This window comes from Myotis yumanensis, unplaced genomic scaffold (assembly GCF_028538775.1).
Source record: "Myotis yumanensis isolate MYYU_CA2020_CCGP unplaced genomic scaffold, mMyoYum1.0.hap1 SCAF_2, whole genome shotgun sequence".
NCBI classification, from domain to species: Eukaryota; Metazoa; Chordata; class Mammalia; order Chiroptera; family Vespertilionidae; genus Myotis; species Myotis yumanensis.
Genome location: NW_027223753.1, coordinates 162,035,967 through 162,061,628, shown reverse-complemented (window position 1 = coordinate 162,061,628; position 25,662 = coordinate 162,035,967). Strand labels below are relative to the sequence as shown.

The 25,662-nt window shown below is 46.5% G+C and overlaps 1 protein-coding gene across 1 annotated transcript in view; it reads left to right on the top strand.

The window, feature by feature from the left end:
* HEG1 (heart development protein with EGF like domains 1) overlaps positions 1 to 24,853 on the top strand; it is an 89,143-nt gene extending 64,290 nt beyond the window's left edge. The window contains exons 14-18 of the mRNA XM_070406398.1: positions 908 to 950; positions 1,082 to 1,119; positions 11,488 to 11,575; positions 17,689 to 17,863; positions 19,834 to 24,853. Coding sequence (XP_070262499.1) covers positions 908 to 950; positions 1,082 to 1,119; positions 11,488 to 11,575; positions 17,689 to 17,863; positions 19,834 to 19,983 — 494 coding nt within the window. The 3' untranslated portion in view covers positions 19,984 to 24,853. The remainder of the gene's footprint in view (positions 1 to 907; positions 951 to 1,081; positions 1,120 to 11,487; positions 11,576 to 17,688; positions 17,864 to 19,833) is intronic.
* The last annotated feature ends 809 nt before the right edge of the window (positions 24,854 to 25,662 follow it).

Here is a 25,662-nt window from a genome sequence, read left to right as displayed (position 1 = left end):
GTGGATCATAGGGCAGCAAATGACAGGGCAAGACTGGCAGGGCTTGAGTTAGTTTCCTGTAAAAGAACAAAAGAGTGTTTAGGACTCCACCACTTATTTTTCTTAAAAGGACAAAGGCTTGAATTTTATTGTGTTCCATATCAAGGGGGAAGCCCAATTGGACATATATGCTAGTTAGTCCCATGTTCATTTCATCCTCAGTGCTCTGCGGGTCAGAGCCCCTCGGGGGTGGCCATGAGGCACGCTGTAGTGCCTAGAACAGCACCGTGCCCACAGTTGCTCAGCCTTTAATGAATGACCAAATGAACCCATTCGAAATAAAGAAACATCAGCATATCTGGAGTCAGGATACTTCCAAAGCTACGTGAAAACAGCCCAGCCCAGCAGCCCGCACGCAGGCCGGGTAACAGATGGGCGTTACGTGTGCCCAGATGACAGTCATGGCCTGGAAGCTCCCACCCAGCAGATGAGGGTTTGGGTGAAGCACTTGTCTGTGTATGTGATGCTGCCCGGGGGCCACAGAGAACTTCCAGAGAGCATGGCATTTGTTGCAAAATAATGTAAAACATTTATTTAGTGGTTGCTGTGTGTCAAGCACTGTGCTAAACCTTATTTTACTTATTCCCCTCCAAGACACTATAAGGTATATATTAGTATATATTATTATTATTTATTCTTTATAGATGGGAAACTGAGAACCACAAAGAGGTTAATTTTTTTTTCTTGGTAAAATTATGAGTTGAGCTGACAATATTATTTAGCCCAGATAACAGATAATCCTAAAGCCATTTGTGGCCTTCTGGTTCTAGAATATTCTTGTGGACTTTAGGTTGGCTGGTGTTTAATGAACTGCCAGTCTAGGCCAAGGGAAGTGGCCACCTTCATGGACTGTCCTTTTCTCTTTCAGCGTGTGAAGACGGATACAGGCTTGAAAACGAAACCTGCATGAGGTAGGCTCCAGGTTCACTTATTCTGATGCATTTGTTGCAGACCTTACTTAGAAATTACTTAGTAAATTGCCGCAATGATTTCTTTTGAGATTTGAGACTCATTCTTGTTCTTTTTCTTTGTTGACTTGCAGTTGCCCATTTGGCCTTGGTGGTCTCAACTGTGGAAACCGTGAGTATGCAAAAGGGGCCCGTTCCGCGTGGGCGGGGCCTGGCAGGGTTGTCAGCGAGCAGGGTGTCTGTCCCCTCCCCGCTCCTCAGTCCAGATCCGCTGTTCCCTCAGCCCCTGTGCTGGGAGGTGTGTGGAAAGCAATGTGCTCTGCAGGGACTGAGGGCTGGTGGGGGAGATAAACACCTCCCTCAGTAGCCCTGGCTGGGAGTGTGACTACAGCAAATTAAGTGTGAGATGTGAGGCAGGCAGGGAGGGGCCACAGCCAAGGAGAATAGCATCTCTGCTTCTGGGAGGGGGTGGTTTGGAGGTGTTGGGAGACTTTGGTAGGTATGGAGGAGGAAGGAGGAAGGAACACTTAGAGGTCTTAGGGCAGCCTGGGCCATGGTATTCGCTGGTCAGCGTGTAAGTGGATGTGGCTGAGGATAGAGCAGTGGTTCTCAACCTTGGCTGCACATTCGAATCACCTGGGAATCTTTTTAAAATCCTGATTTCTGGGTCTCATCCTCCGGAAATTCTGTTTCTTTGTTATGGGTTGGGGCCACAACATTAGTAACAAAGAAACAGAATTTCCGGAGGATGAGGCCCAGAAATCAGGATTTTAAAAAGATTCCCAGGTGATTCGAATGTGCAGCCAAGGTTGAGAACCACTGGGATAGAGAAAGAGGAAGGTGGCTAGTGGAGGACGAGGTTGGCAGAGTACGGGGGACCAAGCTGTTGGGGGTTTGGATGGCCAGCCTGAGAGTATAGACTGATCCATTTCTGTTGTGGAACTAGCAGGTCTTAGAGCAGGAAGGCAGTTTGGGCAAGAAAATCAAGCCGGGCTGCAGTGAGGAGGACAGACTGGGCAGGGAGGAAGAACACAGCGGGGTAGAAACTCCAGGACAGGCATGGCCTGGGCTCGGGCTAGAGACGGGCTCAGAGCAGCTGCTTGTTGATGTTCGCGCTCCCCGAAGCACAGAGGGTAGGACAGTGGTAGCTAGCTGTGTGCATGCGTGGCACATGTCACACCTAATTTAGTTCTTTGAAAACAAAAAAAGCAGTTGTGATGAATTTAGAATCACTTTCACTGACATTTTCTTATATGGAAACCTGACAAGTTGAATCACCCTCAAAATTATGAAAGATACTCTGGGGTGTAGGATGGAATAGGAATAACAACACTCAGTGCTTCATCTTAGGGCCGCTTTGTCCTTTATTCTATAGGTAAACATGCCAACAGTCCATATTCTAAGTTTACTTAGACCAAAAGTAGACACGGTTTTATCTAACATGTGTAACAGTCCCATATCTGTTCCCCAGTGGTGTACCTTGCATTTTATGTCCTCAATGACATTTTCTTTGCTCGTAAACTTTCTTTTAGTAAGTTTCATTATGTACCTTTTCTGAACATGAATAATACATTAAGTAAAAGAAAACAAATTCAGTCCTGAGTACACACTCTCTTGGTGTACTCAGCGTGGAGCCACTTGAAGGCCAGACTCTAGAGATTTGGGGTTAAATATCCATCTAGGATTTCTGGTGACTATGGTCATCCTATTTACCCTGACTGCAAACTAGCAGAGGTTACAGGAGACAGCCTAAGAGGAAGACGAGAAGTACTTCCAAAGCAACTATATTTAGAGCCATACTGAACAGAGAGGGAGGAACCCACAGAATTAATGATTATCTTCTTTTAAAAAGTAGCAACCTGCGGCCACTGTGTGGTGGAGTAAATGACCGTGTGGTCCCTAGCAGTTCCTAAGGGCATCAGGAAACAACTTTAAGTGCCGACATTCGTTACGATGGACCGAGTCATCACACACCAAATGGTGTTCCGTGATACTATGAACGGATTTTTACTCACGACACTTCTAACATCAGATTCGTGGGTTTTCCGCACATGGAGCAGTTCTGACACCACTCAGACCTCGCAGGTGAAGTGCTCAGTCCCACAAGACTGCCCCCACTGAGACACCAATCCCGCATCCAGGCCTCCGGGACTCATGACCAACACACTGTAAATCAGGGGTTCCCCGGCCCCCTTCGTCAGATTCAGTACTTTGCTAGAACTTAGAGCGTCCTTAAACTGATCAGAGAGAGGGGTGGTTTGCACCCAAGAATACACCAGAGAAGACCTAGGACTTTTCAGTGTGGAAAACGGAGGCTGAGCCGTCAGGTAAAGCATGTAAGATATCTGAGACTTGTTTCGCCGAACGCTGCAATACTAGCACTAAAGGGCATAGTCTTTAGAAAAGATGGTTGTGGGGCTCACAGTAGTGACTACACCACAAGCCTGCGGGCCTTGTCCTAAGACATTAGAAGTAGATAACATAAGGAATACTTTAAGCAAGGGAGGCGATCACAACAGAGTTGCATCACATTTGCAAGTAACGTATTGGAATATAGTCCCATCAGATGGCAAAGAAGTGAATGAGCAAGAGGGCGAGGAGTGCGGAGCTGCAGCAGCTCTGGGGGGAGCCAGGGAGCAGGAGGGGAGAGCAGCCACCTGCCCCGTCCCCCTGGGGCCTCTCGGCCCTGACAGGCTCTCATAGAATGAGCCAGTGACTCGGACCGGCGTTGGTCAAGCAGCTTCCCAAATCGTTTTTACCAGAGAATGCTCCCTACCTCTCAGTGAAGGGAAGAGTGACCCAGAGAGGGAACTGGACATGGGGAAAGGGCTGTAGTGGTGGAGGGAAAGGGGTGTCCTAAGTGGCAGCTAGTGCCTGCCCCCCCGCCCAACTCCCCAGGGATTATTAAATACTATGGGTGCCTGGAGATGATAAACCCTATATCCGTGGGCTGTTCTGTAAGTTTCTGTGTCTCCTCATTTTGTGTGTTGGGTCTTGGAAGTAGCCAGAATTTCTCTCTGATCTGGGACTTTTTTCTGTTTATCCCAGTTGCTCTCATGTCCAGCAGGGGGCACACTGCTATCTGGATGGAGCCTAGCTCCTGGCCACCTTTTGTTGGTGACGCCTGTGTTAACTCAGTGATGGCGTGTAAATACCACTTTATGATTTTGACATCTGAATTAGCTTTAGTGTTGCCAAGCAACGAAGAGGGGCTGATAACAAATAGTATATGCCACCTGCTCCGTTCCCTGAGGTCAGAGACCAGCCCTGGGCGTTGGTTAAGGAATCAGGAACACCTGAACTTCACCCCCATCAGTGGCGCCTTGTGAAGTCTGGCTTGTCACTCAGTGTTCTGTGCCAAACAACAGGGCTCTGATCACTCTCCGCTGCCACTTCTGCTGTCATTCAGAGGCGGAGAGTGCCTTCTGGGGGCTGTGGTTGGGCTGGATTCTTTGTAGACAACAAGTGCTTGTTCTCCATGCATTCTCGGGGCACACATTCTGCCCAAGCTCAGTGAGATGGGCGCCCAGCTTTGTCCAGCCAAGCCATGGCCTTGAGACTCCTTCACGCCTACATTCCTGGGAGTCGTCCAACTCTACTGTGTTCTGGGTTTCGGCATAACCTGTGACCTGTCTGTCCAAATTTTCCCATTAGCTCTCTAGTTGTGTCTGGATTGCACGCCTTCTTCCTCATAGAGAATGTCCTTCAAACTGCGAGGGCAGCTCCAGCCCTTCTTTCAAGTCCTTTAGTTCCTGAGGTGGTGAGGGCCCAGCGGGATTCCCGTGTGCACCTGGCAGGGCCACCTACACCTGGGCAGCTCAGGTCTGCACCTGTCTCATCACTGCCCTCCTTTTGGTTATGTTCCCATGTGGAACGTCTCTATTTATACCCCAGATTCCAGCAATCCTCGTGCCACGTGCCCCCTGGCCCCGGATCCTCTTACAGGCTTGTTGTCAGGATGCCCCCCTCGCCCTCCCCTTGCTGCCCCACCTCTTCCTCGGTGTGCACGCTCCCTCCTGTGCTCGAATTTCATATTGGCTCCTCCTCACAGTCTTATTCTATTTCCCATGGCATCCTGGTTTAGCTCACCCTTTTTCTCTTTTTAAAATACATTTTTTTCATAACATGAAACAACACATGTTGATTTTAATATTTGTCCCAAGTTAACTAGAAAATAAATATAAATTCAGGGAAGAAGAAAGCTAAACTAAACAGTGTCATCATCCGTGAAACATCACTGGTCTGCATCCTTGCTGCTGAGTGTGGTCCGCAGGACCCGCAGCAGCTCCCGGGAGCTGTTGGAAATGCAGAATTTCCACCTCCTCACTCCAGCCCTGCTGCACCAGAACCTGGACTTTAAGCGAATTCGGTTAATATGCAGATTCACATGCATTTTCAAGTTTGAGAAGCACTGGTGTTCTGTATCTCCCCAGCGTTATGTATGGAATTGGATCTCACCGAATGTACTGTTTGTAACCTGCTAGTAAATTGAGTAAACTGTGCAATATTGTCATTTACCTAACTTTATTATAATGTCATTTTCCATACTCTGTGGAATCCTACTCTGTGGATGACCATCATAAACTCGCCATTTGCTTATTACCCTTTTTAAGTTTGTCTTATAGTCCCATCCTTTAAGCCAGTGGTTCACAACCTTGGAAGCACATTAGAATCACCTGGGAATCTTTTTAAAATCCTGATTTCTGGGCCTCATCCTCCGGAAATTCTGTTTCTTTGTTATGGGGTGAGGCCACAACATTAGTAACAAAGAAACAGGATTTCCGGAGGATGGGGCCCAGAAATCAGGATTTTAAAAAGATTCCCAGGTGATTCTAATGTGCAGCCAAGGTTGAGAACCACTGCCCTAAGCCATTTTCCCACTTTGTGGTTATTGTCCTTTTGTGATTCTGGAACTCATATCATTTCCTAGATTACCCTTGTCTGGCTGCAGATGTTCCGTCCATCCGCTTTTCATATTTACAACCTGCCCCTTCATAGCCCATCCTTTCCATGCAAAGGTTCCCTCCCCCAGAGATTCCTGCGCAGCCACCCCGCTCCGCCAGCGGGGAGTTAGAGGTGCACAGGGCAAGGTGGGGGGAGGGGTGCACAGCTTCCATGCCCTCTGAGTGTGTGACTCTCTCCAAACTCTCCAAACCCCATCCTTTTGGGTTTTTCTGGAGGTTTCATTACAAAGGAACGATTGATTAAATCATTGGTTATTGGCAATCAATTCAACCTCCCGGCCCTCTCCCCTCCCCGGAGGTCAGAAGGTAGGACTGAAAGTTCTAACTCTCTAATCACAAGGTTGGTTCCCCTGGCAACCACTCCCCATCCTTAGGTACTTTCCAAAAGTCACCTCGTGGACATCACAGAAGACACCTTCATGGGCTCTCGTCACTTAGGAAATTCTAAGCAGTGGTTCTCAACCTTCTGGCCCTTTAAATACAGTTCCTCATGTTGTGACCCAACCATAAAATTATTTTTGTTGCTACTTCATAACTGTAATGTTGCTACTGTTATGAATCATAATGTAAATATCTGATATGCAGGATGGTCTTAGGTGACCCCTGTGAAAGGGTCGTTCGACCGCCAAAGGGGTTGCGACCCACAGGTTGAGAACCTCTGCCAAGGGTTTTAGGAGCGCTTCCTGGAACTGGGATGAAGACTAAGGATATATTTCTTATTATAAATCACAGTGTCACCGTTGGCTAAGGTTCTCTTCTGGCGTAAAGAGGCCTACCCAGCTTAAGCAACAAAGACAGTTTATTGGAAGGATCCCGGGGTGTGTCATGGGATTCCAGCCTCAGGGGGATGTCGGGAATTCCAGCAGCTGGTGGCCAGGGCCTTCTTTCACCGGACCCCGCCTTCATCTCCGCTCTCCGCTGCGCACAGGCGCGCTCTCCTTCCCCGACCACGTGATGGAAACAGGCTCTACAAACGTCACCGAGTGTGTGTTACCCGTTCAGCCAGTTTGAAGGAGGAGGCTCTCTATTTTCCCCAAATTGAAATTTTTGTGCAGGAACTAATTGATCCATGTGTTTCCTCCCAGACCAATCTGCTGTGGCCAGGGGATGGTATCATGCCAGCCTGACCACCCCACCATAACCTGCACTGGGGGTGAACAGCTCCCGAAAGAGGGCTGGTAAGCAGACAGTCCAGTAGAATCCACCCAAATAAGCATACGAGCAAGGACAAAATAGACTGTAGAAAAGGCCAAGGCTCAGAATGGTTGTCTTAATGAAAAATGCCAACAGTGATGACAGCGACACCAACCGAGGATCAAACTATACGAATAAAGAAAAGATAGAGCCACTGCTGGAGAAACACTGAAATGTCAGCAGATGTCAAGAAGAAAGTAAGCCTGGCCAGCGTGGCTCAGTGGTTGAGCGTCAACCCAAGAACCAAGGGGTCACCAGTTCGATTCCCGGTCAGGGCACAAGCCCAGGTTTCGGGCTCGATCCCCAGTAGGGGCTGTGCAGGAGGCAGCCGATCAATGATGTTTCTCTCTCATCGATGTTTCTATCTCTCTATCCCTCTCCCTTCCTCTCTCCCTAAAAAATATCAATTAAAAAAGAAAGAAAGTAAGACTGAGAATTCCAAGTCCATCATTCTGGAGATCTCCTCAAAGTGGAAAGGATAAGACAGACAAACTTAAGCCGACACCCACTGCCTTCTCTCACCTTAGTAAGTCACCTTTCAGAGCGACTGCGGAACTGATGAACGTTACAGTTGATGTTGATTTGAATCCCATGCACCTGTACATCATCACGTGGCCTCATAATAAATCTAAAGTCAGTACTTGAGTCCAAAGAATCACATAGTTCATGAACTGACTTCACAGCTGGTATGAGAAAAAAGATCTGTGGGTTATGTTGTCCATAAACTTATTACAAGTTTCCAGTGATATGGCTGCCAAAGAACATCAAACATACTCTTTAAAAAATTATATATGTGTATAAGATAAATTATGTATACACACACAATTTCTACATTTAGAGGAGGTTATGAGTGAGTGTGTGTACACATATGAATAAAATCTGGGACAGCCCTAGCTGGTTTGGCTCAGTGGATAGAGCGTCGGCTCACAGACTGAAGGGTCCACGGTTCGATTCCAATCAAGGGCATATACCTTGGTTGCGGGCTCGATCCCCAGTAGGGGGCGTGCAGGAGCAGCTGATCAATGATTCTCTCTCCTCATTGTTTCTACCTCTCCCTCCTTCTCCCTTCCTCTCTGAAATCAGTAAAAATATATATATGTTTTTTAAAATCTGGGACATACAGAAAACCCCAAAGAAGAACGCAAAGTACTTGAGGCAGCACTAACTTCCATGAGCGTTTTGGTGAATTCCCTCCCAGCTCTTTCTCAGCACCCATGTGCAGTCTAAGATTCCTCTCCTGTGTCATCTAAGCCAATGCTGCCCAAAGTCTGGTCTGCAGGCCGGCGGCATCACTGTGCCCCCAGAGCCTGCTGGAGGTACAACTTCTCTTCTTGGCCCAGGCCCAGACCTGCTGAATCAAGTCTCTTCAGGTGGGGACCAGCCATCTGAGTTTGCACAGCCTCTGGGTGGTTCAGACCCACAGGAAAGTTTCAGGAGCACGAGGGTGTACCAGTGCTCCTCAAAATGTGATCTGCCAGCTGTTATCGGGCTGCAACAAGAAACACAGAAATTGAGAGGAAACATTTATGTTAAACTTAGAAATATTGATGTTAATTTCACATGCTGTGACATCCAACCATGGGATCCTTTTAAAAAATAGTATTATTGTATTTTGCAAAGTCACTCCGCAGTCGACTCCTTAAAAAAAGGAGAAAGCGCCCTGGCCAGTGTGGCTTAGTTGGGTGAGCGTCGTCCCATGAACCAAAAGGTGGCCAGGTTTGATTCCTGGTCAGGGCACATACGCGGGCTGTGGGTTGGATTCCTGATCTGGGTGCATACACGTTTGTGTTTCTCTTTCTCCACCTTCCTTTCTCTAAAATCAATAAAAAATTTTAAAAATAAATAAAAAATAAGAATCTGCAGGCCCACTAAAAAAAAACAAACACCAAAAAAACAAAAACAAAAAAAGGAGAAAGGGAAATTCATGAAAGTTGGTGCCTATAGGGAAAGATGAAATGAGACTTTATTTTCTTTACTTAAAAATAATATAAAAACGCACAAGCAAAGAAAAATAGGTCCTAGACCACAGATGGTTTGAGAAGCACTGGGCACAGTGCTTCTGAGTCTGTCTCTTCTGAGACAAAACTGCCTGTTTTCAGGGGGAACCTGCCACTGCAGCCACTTGTGAGGCCACCGCTAAATTGAGCACCTGCTGGTTTTGCTGAAGTGAGAGGTTTTGAGTTTGGTGTGGAGGGATGAGTAGGAGCCAGACTTTGGTCTTTAGAAACAGAGAGGGCCGCTGTAGGTTGGTTTGTTCATTTGTTTCACTGTAGGTTTATTAAAGCTGGGAAATGACATGATCAGATTTGTGTTTTGAAATGAGTGGGCAAGACTGGGTGCAGGAAGGTATGTTGGGAGGCGGCTCAGTTGTCTAATCAAGAGTAGACTGTAGCTTAGGGGGTGGTAGTTGTGGAGGTGAGAAAGAGGTGAAAGTCAAGATTTGTCTTTTGTCTTCACTTTTGTTAAAAGTGAAGTTTGAATACATGTATTAGGAGGTGAGGGCGAGAATGACCTCCTTCCAAGGTTTAGCTTTGTTTTCTGTATATCTTAGTAGTCATGGTCTTCTAGATAACCAAGTTTCTGTGCTGTTTATTCAAATAAAGGATAGGCAAATGGTTGCCTCGCTTGCATTTGCTTCTGCCTCACAGTCAGCTCACTCTCAGCTCCATGCATTTTCCTTCGGTGTTGCCTGAGACATGGAGAGCATGGTTCCATCTTATTTTACTATAAAAAACCTGGCTATTGGCCACTTTTACATCCTGGACCGTAGGCCCTCAGAGCAAAATTTTAATTATATTTCCACAACATCGGAAAAATCTATCTGGCACTGGCTGGTGTGTTCAGTGGTTAGAGTGCCGCCCACACACTGAAGGGTTGTGGGTTCAATTTCTGGTTTAGGTCACATACCTGGGTTGCAGGTTTGATCCCCAACCAGTCAGAGCATGTGTAGGAGGCAACTAATCAATGTGTCTCTCTCACATTGGTGTTTCTCTCTCTCTCCCTCTCACCCCTCCCTTCCTTCCACTCTATCTAAAAAAAAAAGAAGAAATGAAAAAAATATCCTTGGGTAAGGATTAATTTTTTAAAAAATCATTATTTAATAAGCTTTACTAAACTATGATTTTCCCAGAAATGCATGGGTATAAAATTTATGAATTAAAAAATATTATTATGTATGATATGTACCTGCATATGTGACTGCTAATTTTTGGTAGTTAAATTCCATTTGTATGTATTGAGGAAACCACTCAGTGCCTAGCATGGTATATGCAGTGATTCCCAGCTCTGGTCTTAACCGGCCAGTAATACTTCTTATAAAACTGGAGAGTCTAACCTAGCGTCACCTCCTTTTTATTTTATTAATTAAAAACCTAAAACCAAATTAAGAATGTTTATATTTACTGTCACTATACATTTAAAACAAATCTCAGAAACAACACCAAAGGGTGGGAAGTAGCCAAGAAAAGATTCCATATTTTCTCCATTAGTTTTTAGAAACCAATTTTACTGGAGGCATAATTTACACATAATAAAATGCACACATAGTAAGTGAGGCGAAAACAGGAAGGACAGAGTCTTAGAAGACAGAACAATGATTGAAACCAGATAGATTTAGTTTTTGAAAAATTCATCTATTTCCTTCATTTTTCTCTTTTTACCACGGATTGGTGAAAATCTCAGGGCTGGTCTGCAGGTACACTTGGGGAGCTATTCTAGGAGTGGCTGAGAAAGAGGAACTTGACTGAAAACGGTGTAGGGGAGAAAAATAACTTTTCCTCTACCCTTCTACATTCTAGCTGACACCCCCAAACATCACCATAATAAAACATATTAACAGGTGAACACATTTATTTACATATGTGCACATGGGAGTCCCACAAGATGAGACTCCAAAGGCAGCCGATGATTGAGGCTAACATACCCTCCAGAGCTAAGGGTAGGACCAGGGGCCTGGGGCTGCAGAGTGGGGAAGGCAAGTCATGGGAGGGTGCGAAGAGAAAATGTTTGGCAAACAATGGCTTCCCTGCCAAGTAGGACAGTCTCTCGCTGAAAAAGGTCTCTCTGCGAATAACTCTATTGCTGGTGCAGGCAGGCTTTCTAATGTAATGTTCCCTTACAAACGGGTAAATAATGCTGTTTTCAGAGCTTCTCCTATGTCTGCAATTTCTCAGAAATAAAAAACATGCCAAAGAAGCATGTTTTGGGGTGGCAAATTCTGCCGCCCTCTGACCTAGGAAATGTAGAGCTAACCCTGAGGAGCCCTTGCTGGGGGCCCAGGAAGTGAAAGGTGAGGTCACCGTGGGGTGGGGAGGAGAATCATACAGTGTATTCATTTATTCATTCATCACCTCTTACCAATCCTTTTCTTTTAAACTGTTTAGCCTATCAGCTTATCACTGTGGTGATTGCAGCAGCAGGAGGCGGGCTTCTGCTGATCCTGGGCATTGCACTGATTGTCACCTGCTGCCGGTGAGTGATGGAGTTCACACTCTAATTCTGTGTCTTTGCATGTCTATGCAAGGGCCAATTTTTACTCTTCGGGAATGTTCCGGGTGGTTTACAACATTAAATTGTAATATATGACTGAACCACTAAAAAAAAGCAGAAAAGGAAATTCATGATAGGTAGTGCCATTGGGAGGAAAGAAAAGACAGCCAATAGGACTTTATTTTCTTTAATGAAAAGGAATATCCAAAAGCACAAGCAACAAAAAAGATAGATTGGACTGCGTTAAAGTTAAAAACTTCTCTGCTAATGTATGGAACAAAATTTTTTCTCTACCCTTTTAGGTTCTTTGGTCTGATAATCAAATTAACATAAGACAGTTATTGGGATAAAAACACATTTAATTATGTATATAGGTGGTGGCACGTACAAAGATGAGACCCACAGGCAGTCAGACAATTGAGGCTTATATTCCGTCCTGAGCTAAGAGAAGGGACTTCAAAGGGGAGGTAGGTGATTCACAGGAAGACGGATAAACCAACGTTCGCCATGCCAGGCAGAGACAACGGGATGTAGAGACAGTGGGACGCAGAGGGGACTTGGGACAAACAGGCCCTGCTGAGCTCCCCCACAGCTTCCCACGCCCAGTCCACACTCTTTGGAGTGATCTCTGGTGGTAGCTCTCTTTCTGGACCAAGCCCTCCATCAAAATCCTTTTAGGCAGTTAAAGGGAGGTATAAAAGCTCTTCCTGAGTCTTTTGGGCCTTGACTGTCTTCAGCTCAAATTTGTCTGCAGGCCACAGTGGCATGTTCTGGGGAGACTTGTTCTGAACCCCTTCAGCTTAAAAGATCACTATCAAGAAAGTGAAAGGACAAACCACAGAATGGGAGAGAGTATTTGCAAATAAATCATATGTGTAATAAGGGACTTGCATCTAGAATATATAAAGATGTCTTACAACTCAGTAATAAAAAGACATTAAATCATAATGGACCATTTTAAAATGTCCTATTTTAAAATGGAAAAGAACTTGAAAAGACATTTCTCCAGAGAAGATATACAAGTGTCCAGAAGGCACATGAAAGGATGTTCAGCATCATTAGCCACCAGGGAAATGCAATCAAAACCATCTTATACCCACTGTGATGGGTAATTTTTTCTTTTAAAAAAAGCCCTGGCTGGGTAGTTCAGTTGGTCAGAGTATTATTTTGATACGCCAAGGTTGCAAGTTCGACCCCTAATCAGGGCACATACAAGAACTAACCAGTGAATACATAACTAAATGGAACACCTTTACCTCATGTGGTTGGATAATCAAAACTGAGGGGTTGGAGAAAGGTACAAAGAAAACAATGCAAGGTCATCCTCAACCAGCACTTCTCTCTGAAGTCAATCAATCAGTAAAATATTTTTTAAACCCAGGAAATTACAAGTGTTGGTATGAGGATATGGAAAAACTAGAACACAAATAACAAGTGTTGGCATGAGGATATGGAAAAACTAGAACACAAATACACTGCTGTAGAAATGTAAAATGATGCCGCCACTTTGAAAGTGTCTGGCCATTCCTCAGAAAGTTAAACACAGTGTTGCCATTTGACCTAGTACTTCTACTCTTAGTTATATACCAAGAGAAATGAAAAGTTATGTCCACACAGAAACATGTACATGAATGTTCATAGTAGCATTATTCATAATAGCCAAGAGGTGAAAATAACCCCAGTATCCATCAACTGATGAATGGATAAGCAAAATGTGACATATCCATACAATTAAATATCATATATAAATATATATATATGGCTAATATGCTAAGTGTCCGACCGTCAGACCAGTCACTCTGATGCCCACTGACCAGCAGGGGCCAGACGCTCAACACAGAAGCTGCTGTGGCGCACACTGGCCATTTACAGAGAAACGGCACTGTGGACCTGGCACTCACAAAGCAACACTCAGCTTCCCCAAAGTGGGACACAGGCCCTGCCACCACCCCAGAGCAACATCCCACCAAATTGTAGCCAATGCTGCCAGGACCCCATGGCACGAAATGTGGCCCACAGCCCAGCCCAGAAACAGTGACTGTGGGTGCCAGGTAATGACGTAACGTAGCAACTCCTGGCTTCCTCTCCCTAGCGACTAGCCTCCTTGGAGTTTCTTCAGCTCAGGAACATGACTTGCTTTATAGCCAGGTGCAAACATTTTACAGTTTAACCAAATGTCTGTGAAACGTTTTCACATGCCTCATCTCATTTGATCCTCACAGAAGTCCTGGAGTAGGTAGATAGGAGACTCAATAGAGTCCTATTTTCTTTTCATTAGCCAGAAAATGGAGACTTAGGAAGTTTAGAAACTGAACTTAGAAAGTTTAGAAACCAACTGAAAAGAAATAAGAAATGGTGGACTTTCAAAATGACTTCAGGTTTTCTCACTGCAGAATATAGTCAAACACTGCTGTAATTAAATATTTCACCCTTTGTTCTCCCTGCGTGATATACAATAATCTGCTTCATGTTGATATTTACTGCTGTGTTGCTGACAGTTACCTGAAAGAGAGGTTGGGGTGCTTTGCTGGGCTGGAAAAAGTTTAGCTAAATCAGAAAGCAGGTCTAATTAAGCAAATATATATATACATACACACACACACACACACACACACACACACATACCAGTGCGATCATCAGGGACCTGAGGCTGTGCTCCCCATCTGGTGGGGCTTGATGGGGGACCTCAGGCCACACCCCCTCCCCAGCGCTGGGCTGGGGGACCTGAGGCTGCGCCCCCCACCTGGTGGGGCTTGACAGGGGTGGGGCAGGCCGGGTCAGGGTCTCGTGCAATTTCGAGGTGCACATGGGTGGGCGGGAACTTGACTCTGGGTCCCACAGCGTGCCCCAGACTCTGACAGGAGGAAGATTTTCATATACATTTTACTAATTTTCGTTCATCTCTGATACTTCTATTATAGAGAAAGGGCAAATAGCAATATTAAAATATTTCTTCTAATTAATTTTCTTTCAATGTGAACAAATTCATGCACTGGGCCTCTAGTTCAACCATAAAAAGGAATGAAATACTGATACATGCTGTAATGTGCATGAGCTTTGAAAATAACTATGCTAAGTGAAATAAGCCAACCTTAAAAGACCAACTATTGCATTTGTATGAAATGTTCCAAATTGGCAAATCTAATGGAGACAGAAAGTATATGAGTGATTGCCTAGGGCTGGGTGGGCAGAGGGTAGAATTGAGAAGTAATGGCTAAGGAGTACGAGGTTTCTCTTTGGGGTGATGAAACTGTTCTAAAATTGTGATGATGGTTACACAACACTGAATATACTAAAAACCACTGATTGTATACTCTAAATGGACAAACTAAAAATCAAACAAAGATGAAAGGGGTACCTGAGATACCTGAGCACAGAGAAGTTGTAGCAGGCCCAGGGATGAGCAGACACAGCAGTGTGCTGGGCACTGGGCTTCCTGGGAGCCAGCAAGAGTGGGTTCCTACTGGAAAGGGAAGAGAAAACACAGAGTTGGTTCCCCTTCTCTGTGATTATCTATTCAGATCAGGAAACATTATCACTTTTGACTTAGATGATAATAAATGGCAGGCATTCTCCTGACATAACAGACGGAGGAAACCTACCAAAATAGCAAGTTTTCTTTTCGACCACTGACATGCAGGACGTTTTAAGATACCCTTTGTCTCCAGTAAAGCTGAGGGACCAGGTTGCCCTAACCGCCCATTCGGGATGCAGAGTTCATGGTACAGCCTTTGCCAGTCACTTACAAAGTTGCCACCCAATGATCAAAGATGAAGTATGTTAACATAAAAAAACTGTTGAAACCTTTAAAGAATTTTTGTGAGTTTATTTGAGCCAAACTGTCGACATATGCTGGGAAGCAGAACCTCAATGAATTGAGATAATGCTCTGGAGCACCAGTTCTCAACCTGTGGGTCGAGACCCCTTTGGGGGTCGAACGACCCTTTCACAGGGGTCGCCTAAGATCATCAGAAAACACATATATAATTACATATTGTTTTTGTGATTAACCACATGCTTTAATTATGTTCAATTTGTGACAATGAAAATATATCCTGCATATCAGATATTTACATTACGATTCATAACAGTAGCAAAATTACAGTTATGAAGTAGCAACGAAAATAATTTTATGGTTGGGGGGTCACCACAACATGAGGAACTGTATCAAAGGGTCGCAACATTAGGAAGGTTGAGAACCACTGCTCTGGAGAATGGCAGGTTATATCTGTATTTATACATTGCAATCAAAGGAAAGGGATGTAGGTGGGTTACATGAAACCCATTGGTGATAGACTAGAGAGGTAGGAGAAAGCAAAGCAGGGAAACCCCTTGGATTGGATAAAAAGTAAAATGATAGACACATACTTAGGTGGGTGCAGGAACAATGAACATGATAATGAAGGAATATGTGGTATCTGTCTTGGAGCCCAGGCACATTGGGTTGTGCCCCAAGGGGTCCAGAAATAGGGAAGTTACAAGTTACCCAGACATTTCAAGGGTATGTTATTATAGATGCAAAAAGACAGATAGGCTAAATTAAGGTAAAGTTGACCTTGTCAGTGAAGATACTGGCCTAGGACGTAACTGCCCACCATAACTGCTTTTAGTTAAAGTTTAATTTCAGACTATCCTTTGTGGTTACTTTAGGTCTCTGAGTTTGCAAGACTGCCATGCAGGCCTCCCCTGAGCTTGTCAAATTAGCATGTGGGCCCTTTCATCCACAAGTATGAGCGAAATAAAATCCTGGGGCTGAGACTAGGAGCTGGAGAGAGAAACCCTGGGTGCTCAAGGGGACATAAGCCCCCTGTGTGCTAAGTGCCCGGTACCGGGGAGTGTAACCATGGGGGAAGGACCTTGTGACTGTTGGTCACTGGAAAGGAAGGCTAGCTGTGAATAAGTAAGCCATTGTGTGAGACCAGGTGCCCCACCCTCCGGGGCAGCACAGTGGCAGGCCTATTCAGAATTTGCAGGAGGAACAACACCTAAGCCACACACTGTACATTTGCTTTTATGACCGCGAGTTGCTTTGTGCTTTCCCAAGAACATTTGCTTATAGGAAAATGAGGTAGAAGGAAGAAAAGTCCAGGGTACATATGGGTAAAAATGTCTAGTACAGTGATGGTGAACCTATGACACGCGTGTCAGAGGTGACACGCAAACTCATTTTTTTGGTTGATTTTTCTTTGTTAAATGGCATTTAAATATATAAAATAAATATCAAAAATATAAGTCTTTGTTTTACTATGGTTGCAAATATCAAAAAATTTCTTTATGAGACACAGCACCAGAGTTAAGTTAGGGTTTTTCAAAATGCTGACACGCCGAGCTCAAAAGGTTCGCCATCACTGGTCTAGTATGTAGGTGACTACCGTATTCCAACAATTTCCAGTGACCTCTCACACGTAGGGGACTTGCCCCAGGGTTTCCCTGACCCACTGACACGAGATGTGTAAGTGTATAAATAGGTGGCTTTTTTTGCAAACAAGACATCCTGGTTTTATGGTTTGTGAAGTAGCTTCATGTGGTAGAAGAGCACTAGCCAGGGTGTTGGACGGCCTTGGTTCTAGTCCCAGCTTTGTTAGTAGCGAGATGTAGCCCGGGGAGCAAGTCTCATCTCTCCACCCAGCCAGAGGTGCCCCGTCCCCAGAGCTCCTGTTCTAATAAATCTGCATGAGACCTAGAAGCTCCGTGTGCATTGTGGTGCTCCCGCTGGCCGGAACCAGCGGGCCAAAGGCCTTTCCTCCGACTCTTGGCTCCCGCTGCCCCTGCGATGCGCCGGTCTGTCTGCAGGAGGGTCTGAGTCAGCTCTCTGGCAGCTCTCGGAGAGGTCTGCCATGGTCCCCTAGGCCTCCTAGGTTGGAGGGGTTTTTGCATCTTTTCTTATACCTAATTGCATTTTCACTTGTTTGGGGCAAATACTAAAGATAATAACAGTAATGACATTCCTGGGTAGGCAGCTACAAAGAAATATAGTGGTAGCTTTAGGTCTAATTTACCTTGTAAAATGCTAGATGGTGCTTTCACAAATGCCTTTTTTTTTTTTTTAACAAAATGTATTCATTTAAATTTTCAAATATTTTTTTGCCCCACAGAAAGAATAAAAATGACATAAGCAAACTCATCTTCAAAAGTGGAGATTTCCAAATGTCCCCATACGCTGAGTACCCCAAGAACCCTCGCTCTCAGGAATGGGGCCGAGAAGCTATTGAGATGCATGAGAACGGAAGCACCAAAAACCTCCTCCAGATGACGGATGTGTATTACTCGGTGTGTATTCCGTGTCCAGGGGGCCCGCAGGCTCTGGTTCCCTCTGAGAATTAAAGGGATTCTGTTTGGCTGTAGTCAAAGTACTACAGCTAGTTACAGGTGACAGGGAATGATGGCCTAAGCACCGTAGGGACAGAATTTAATGTTCAGTTCACTTATGACCTATTTGCATGTTAGTTATTGGAACTGACGGTGAGATATGAAGGCTGTTTCCACAGAGCACATTGCCTTTATGGGATGGTAGCAGGAGCCGTCTTGTTATGAACCTTGCTTTTAAGTTATAGGATTGGATACTGAAAGATAGAGAAATGATACTTAGCCTTTGGCCCTTTCCTTTTTATCTCTTGTCTGCCCCACCTTACCTCATGTCATTGGGTAATCGAAACTGAGGGGTTGGAGAAAGGTATAAAGAGAGCAATATAACCTCATCCACCACCAGCACTTCTCAGAGGTTTCGAAGATATATTTAGTAGGTGTTTAATAATTTGCTCTGCCCAGCCCTGGACTGTGTCACTTGGACAGATGGGACACGCCCTGCAACCCTTGCTTCTTCTGTCCCACAGCAAGGAATCCATGTCATATTTCCAGGCACTGCTCAGTTCATTTCACATCACACTGCGTCAGCCATAAAGCAAACACATAAAGCCGAAAAATAAATAGATGTCAGGTGACTTCTCACACCATGTTGGAGCGGTAGCAATAAACATGCACTCTGGCTCTGTGGGGACTTAATAGCACCAGGCAATCCTGTGACAGAAACCACAACCCCTCTGGTTGCTATGAGGACTAACCATGGGGATTCAGACTTTGGATGGGAAGGGCAAGTTTGTTTATGGTAAGAAAGCGGTTGCTTCCATGGGCTCTTTGAAAAATTTAAACCTGGAGGAAGAACGAGAAGACCCAGAGGAAAGATTAACGTAGACACAAACTTAGCTCTGACTCAAATGGTTTTGTTGGTATTTCTGCATAAAGGGTTTGTTTTGTTTTCTGTTTGTCAGGAAAGTTCTTTTGCTCTAATAACTGAAGCCATAGCTAAGCAGGTGTCTTCCCCAGGAGCAACCAGTGACCACACACTCACAGATTTACTAGGGTCTCCTCAACCCCGGTGTGGTGTGACAACCTAGCAACAAACAGGCCTGCAGAGTCATAGGACCCAACTGTCCCTCCATGGCCTTAGCTAAAGAATTGCCTTCAATAGAGACGATCGAGAACTTAAAAGAACACCACCTGCATTTCAAAGATAGGCTGAGCACTTTGTGGCAGCAGAGCCCGGCCCCGGCCACGGCATGAAGCTGTCACCCGTGTGAGTGCTGTCGCTCACCACGGTCTCGCGTGTGCTGCGGGCGTCCCCAGGACTTGCGTTTGTTATGTGCAGTACCTGTGTATTATTTCTGCCGGGCAAGCCTTCTCCCCCAGGGGTCCCCCGTGAGGACCTCCTCAGAGCAGTCTTGCCATTCCCAGGAGCCCCTTTTGCACATCAGACAGGCAGTCGCAACCTGCTAGGCTGGGACCTGGTCGGAGACACCTAAGAATCGCTGTTGGCCTCCTGCCTGGAGCTCCTAACACCAGCTCTGACAGGGGGTCAGACGCCCCTTCACCCAGTGAGTCCAGCTAAATGCCAGAGAGGATTAAAGCTGCTGTGCTCCACAGAGAAAGACACTCTTTTAAAAGGTCAAGTTAATAATCAGATAATAATTAATCTGGATAATAGTAAAGATAACAGCTAACCCAGGTCTTTTCCTATGTTGGTATAAAATCACTGGACTGCCCTTGGTCGAAGTTTTTTCCATAAAGAGCTGGCCTGGGGGAGGGCCCTGGCTTCTAGGTTAGACTTTGCTGAGTATTTGCTGAGTATTAGCTGAGGTTTATAATAATGCAGCATTCTCTCTCTCTCTCTCTCTTTTTTTTACTATTAAATTTAAACCATGAATAATAAATGGCCCTTTTTTCCTTTTCTCTCTGGCCTCCAGCCCACAAGCGTAAGGAATCCTGAACTTGAACGAAATGGACTCTACCCGGCCTACACTGGATTGCCGGGCTCTCGGCATTCTTGCATTTTCCCGGGACAGTACAACCCGTCTTTCATCAGCGATGAGAGCAGGAGAAGAGACTACTTTTAAGTGAGAAGAGAGAGGAGCCCATTGCTCTGAGCGAGTGGCTGGGCCGGCTGTTGCTCAGAGGACTGCCCGGGGCCTGCAGGTGCTGCTCCCAGGACTGTGAGCCGCACTGGAGTGGCAGGCAGGAAGTGGGACGGGTGTGAGGGGCGTGGCCACAGTGGAAGGCCGCTCACTTGTTGTTACTGTGAATGTGCACATGGCCAGTACCAGGAGGTCTCGGCGCGACCGCGGCTCCGCCACTGGTTGCAGGGATGACGCCGGCTAGGGCAGCTCGTTGGGCACCACTGCAAGCACCAGGGTCCCCTTAGTTTGCACTTTAGTAAATTGGGTAGGGAGGTCTCCTTTTGGGTTTTTCCCAAGACTCCCAGAAAGAAGGCCTCGTTTCCCCAGATGCTTCCATGGGCCTCGATTTGGTGATTAATTTATAGCAAAATACTGGCTCGTTAGTTGTTTTCCTGCCCAGCACCGTGTGCTAAACAACAGGTGATGGTGATGAACATACCACTAAGGTCTGGAGATGCTGTAGGATATTGTACAATATTTTAATATGTTTCCAGGTCTTCTTGTGCTACAGTCTCCAAGCCAACCCCCAGAATGAGAAATGGAAACGTGTGCGGCACAGCCCACCACGCCAGTTTGGTTTTTTAGTCAAGGTAACGCCTGGAGTGAAGGTTACTTCTTCCCTTTGCAGTGAAAGCTCACCTTTTCAAACAAGCTGGGCCAGGGCAAAACGACTTCCATTTGGTTTTAGTTAGAGGCACACGGCTGCCCTGCAGAGAGGCCCAGCAAGCCCCACCCAGGCACGGGCTGAGCAGAGAGGCCCGAGGAAGAGCGAGAGATGCAGGCGGTGGGGTGCTTTTCATCCCTGAGCACATGGCGTGGTGCCTGGGTGTCTGACCTTCGTCCTTGAGGCCGAGGCTGCTCCATGTGGAGTGGAAATGCTAAGCCGAATGCAGGTTGGGTGTGAGCTGGCATTTCACCACTAAAGGCAAAGCAGCGTGTGTAGTCTCGACAGCTGACTGTGGTTAGAGCAATGGGCTGAACGGGCCAGTTCATCGCCCCCAGTGCTGTGGGAAGCCGGGCAGATTCCTGCGGAAGGAGAGCGAGCTGGGATGGAGCCACGTGTAAGTCTGCTCACCTCCGATGCTGCACCTTTAACTGTTTTCCCGATCTCACCCACAAAGTCGGTATAAACTTTCAGCCCACTGCTCAGAACTATTTATTCACCGAAGAAGTAACTTATTTTCACTCACCCAGTGATTTGCACTCTTTGTACTACTAGTTTCCTCCGGAAACACGGCCCTAATTCAGGTCAGCATTGGAGAACGAAAGACTCTGGGAAGACGGGGGTGAGAGTCGGCCTCTGGGAGGGAACATCGCGCATCTTATTTATCGTGCCTGTGGCGTGGGGCCTGCGAGGGGCGTGTCCAGTGCTGTCTCTAACTGCACCTTGTGGGGCTGTGATGATTCTGCTTTGACACATCCTAGGTTTGGATGAAGTGGAGAACACAGAGGTAAAGAACTGGTCCCACCCGGAAGCTCAGAGCTCAGTGGAACCCATAGTGGGGACAGTTCTGTGCTGGGGGCTGTTTCTTTAAGGTTCTCTAACCCCTTCAGATGTATCTAACCCTCACTCTTCTGTAGTCCTCAGCCTAACAGTTTTAAGTGCGAACTCCTGTGCTCCGTGGTCTCCATGCGTGTGCCCCCCCCCCCCCCCCCCCCCCCCCACAGCAGCAGGAGCCAGGAGCGCCAGCCGGGTGTGCGGCCTCCAGATAGTTAAATTGCACTCATCTCATGAGATAGATGCAGAGAGAATGCTGTTTTAGTCAGCAGTTGCCAACTTAAAGTCGCCTTTTTGAAATCTTGGCCCTTGCATCTGTCCGTGGAACCAGCCCTGTGCCCCGTGGCCTCACATCTAACTGGAGAGCTCCGAGCTCCTGCATGTGCTCGCCTGAGCCAACAGACTGAGTGGCCTGGCGCCCGGTTCTCAGTCAGATCTTGCTCCTCCCAGGACCCAGAGCCACGTGGGGGCGATTCTCAGGCGTGCCCCGCTGCCACCGTTAGCTGCCACCACAGCTGACAAGTCACCTCCTGTATCTGGGCCGGAGCTGTGAGCTCCACAAAATGAAGTATTCCACCCCAAACGCATTCTTGAGAGGAATCCAGAAAAGAATGTCCTGTGAGCTCCAAGAACACTTTCCTGTGAACGGGTTTTGTGCAGATGAAGTGGATTAAGAATGTGTTTTTCTTTTACTGTGAAAAAAGCAGGTCCCCCGCCAGGTTGCATTCACCTAGGCGCTGCGATTTCTAGGAAGTGAGTGGGGGTGGGGAATGCCTCTCCAGGGCCTGAGGCTCTGAGAAGGCTTGCAGACAGCATGACCATTAGCCGGTGCTGACTGCCCACCGGGGTGAGGACGGGAGAGGCTGGCTTTGCTCCTGGGTGGGGCTGGTACCTCCAGAAGGGTCCTGTCTGCCAAGAGCAACACCTGCTAGGGCAGCAGCCGCCTCAACTGAAGGGACAGGATGGGACACACCCCTGGCAAACACACCCTCAGCCATGGCCCAGGTGCTCAGTGTCAGCCCCACACCTGGAATTCATAGAAATGCCCCAGGCAGTATCCCTGGGTGGGGCCCAAGCTGGGGGAGTGGGAGGAAGGGGAAAGGGACACCTAACTGCCCACGAGACTCTTAAACTTCTATAGGGAAGAGTGGGGCCGAAGGGAACCCACCTGTCCCGTAGCATACCTGGGCAGCTGGCATCTGTGGGTTTTGTGTAAGCTCTTAAACAAAGGGTCTTATTTCTCATGTCTTTTCCTTTTCGCCCCGTGAGCCAGCCCAGGACTCTAGAGACAACATGGGGAGTCTGAAGGGGCACACAGCCTCTCTGGTGTTTCCTCCACGGCTGGCTCCGTGCAAGGTGTTTGACCTCACGACACCCTTGCGAGGTGGGCACGAGAGCGTCCATTTCTCGGGTGTGGGAAACCTCAGAGAGGACAATTGCCTTGCAGAGCCGGGCTTCAGACCCTTTGCCTGGCTTGCTCTCCTCACTGTACCTCCCTGCCTCACCATCCAGTGTACTTTAAATGTAAAAGGGCATGGGAGAGTGAGTTTTAAAGTGTGTTATCTTTTTGTAAAAGAGCCTTAATGTTATTAAGCAATAACTAATGACATGAAGTGCAAAAAAACAAACAAAAAACCTATGTTGACTCCCCTTTTGAAAAAGTCCTTTCAGGTTTGTTATTACATGTATTTCTTGGACACTTGTAGTCATCATTAAGAAAATAGTGCTGGTTCATGCTTAGCACGGAGCATGTAGGTACGTGGCTTTGGGTGTAGGAGGTGTAAGGTGATGAGCGGGGTTTGGGACACACAGCCGGACTTAGCCGTCCACCGGAGGGCCACTCTGTCTTGTTCCCTCGCTAAGGCTGTGGCTCCCACATCTTGGAGGCACATTTTTGTGAATATGACCCGAGTCGGGAACATATGCAGTTGAATGTCTGAAACGCTGACAAATCTTCCGGCTTTGACAAAAGTTTATTTTCAGAAGCAGCTAAGTCCTTTAGAGCAAAATTGCTGCGTGGATAGCTTCATCAAAGCTGGCTGGCAGCACTGGGGTCAGAAATGAAGAGGGGATTATTAAGTTCTTGAGGAGGTGACTGTGAAAGTTGGCCCAGAGGGAGGCAGCCTCTTTTCATCACAAGGCTGGATGGCTGCCCGAGAAAATGTCTTTGAAGGGTATTTATTCAGATGGGAACGTGCCCAGGGCAGACACGGTAGGGTCTTGCACGTGGCCTTTGGGGGCCCTATTAAGCCATCTTGCCCGCTGGTGAAGGGCCCAGGTCCCCGGAAGCTCTATGAACTTTGCTTCTGGCTTAGTTTAGCCTAACACACCCACAACTTGGGTTTGACCTATAGTTCTAAGATTCTTACACTGATTTTAAAACTAAAGGAAGTCTTTGAGAAGAGGAAGAATTGCAGTCTTTTGCATCTTATTTAACACTGCCCTACTGTCAGAGATTTTTTTTTTTGGTGTGTGTGTATGTGAAAACTTTGGCGGGGGTCAGAAGGAACATTTTCTTTCACTCTGGGGTTCTTGTGTTTGGGTTTGAAAAAGGAGACTCGGTTTTGTAGAGTTGGCTTTAACAGTGTGTGTTCTTGTCTCCAACCCCCAGAGAAGGAAACTCTGGTTAAAATACTAGGAGCATTAAAGTATTAAATGGCAGTTAATCCGTTGTGCTAAAGTATCTTTTCAGTAGTGTTAAAATCCATCTTCTTTGGTGTAAACTGCTCACAGAAAAACCTGTGAAGCCAAAGGGACAGTGTGGGTCTGAAAAGAGACAGATCTTAGACTGGCTCTGTCTCTTGGGTATTTGTGAAGAGGACGCATTAGATCTGTTTTTATCGTTTTTTGGGCACGTCTAAGGCCTTAGATGCAGAATTATTGGGTAGGAAGGATGGGACCACCCAGGGAAGGGATGGATGCAGTCTACCTGTGAAACTAACCCACTTATCTTCCTCTATTGCCTTGGTTACAAAAAAGGTTTTTTGACGTGGGTTGTTTTGAGTTTTTTTTTTAATGTTTGTGTTGCTGGATTTATGGTGAAATGAAGCATGTAGCTGGAATCTGAACTGTTTGAGTCACATCCTGGATCTCTCTTTGCAAACCTTGACACCTTAGTCCCCGATGGATTGTGTTAAATCCATTATGAGGGTGTTATTTAAAGTTGTATTATAACTGCAACCTCCACTAATTATTCAGTACTGTAGCAGCAAAGTATTATTTGTAAGAATTCGGTTATTTTTATACTTATACCCACTATAAGTCTGGCGTTCTAGTCAGTAAAATGATGCAATAAAATAAATATCATTTTCATTGTGTGTTTTTCTCGTAAAATCAAGCAAACCAGGCAGAAATAGTTATTCCTGAGGGCATCAGGTAAACCCTGGCACTCTTTATGGTGAGCCCCTACACAGGGAACCTTACACAGTGAGCTCTCACATGGCAGATGTAGGGACTCGGTATTTCTGTATCCTCCATGCCCATCTCTGTGAGGAGACACACTTCTGATGATGGATGGGTGGACGGACGGACAGATTGGCCTAATGATAAAACGCCTGGTTCAGGTATAACACCTGCTTTTGTTTACTTTTATTTCTATGGGTTGAAAGCGTAAGTAACTGATTCAGACCCTGAAAACTTCTACCTGAGCTTCTCCCACTGCCACTCCAGGCCAATTCTGTATGTCCTGGAGGAGAAGGGGAAGTAAGCACCTCTAGGCTCTGTGGTGGAGACTCCGGGGAACGTTAAAATGGGGGGCCATGGCCCTGACACTATGGTGGCCTATGAATGTGGCGGCCTGGATAGATGTATGTTAATCAGTTGCTTTCTTGGGTGCCTTTCGTGGCAGGGGATGGATGAGCCCCTCAGATTCCATCTGCTCTGTGACAGAAACCTGGCCGCAGGAGAGGCCGTTAGGGCAGCTTGGGCATAGCCGTGACCTTTGGGCAGATTAGGTTCAGACTGCGGCCCATCAGACATCCTCGAATGGGGATGACCTGCACTCCTCTCCTGACCAGCCCCTCCCACTCCGCTTTCCTGCTCACATGGTAATCCCCAAGGGAAATCTTCACAGGAACGCAGTACTGACCCCTTTATTGTCCTGCCCAGCTCCGCCAGATACT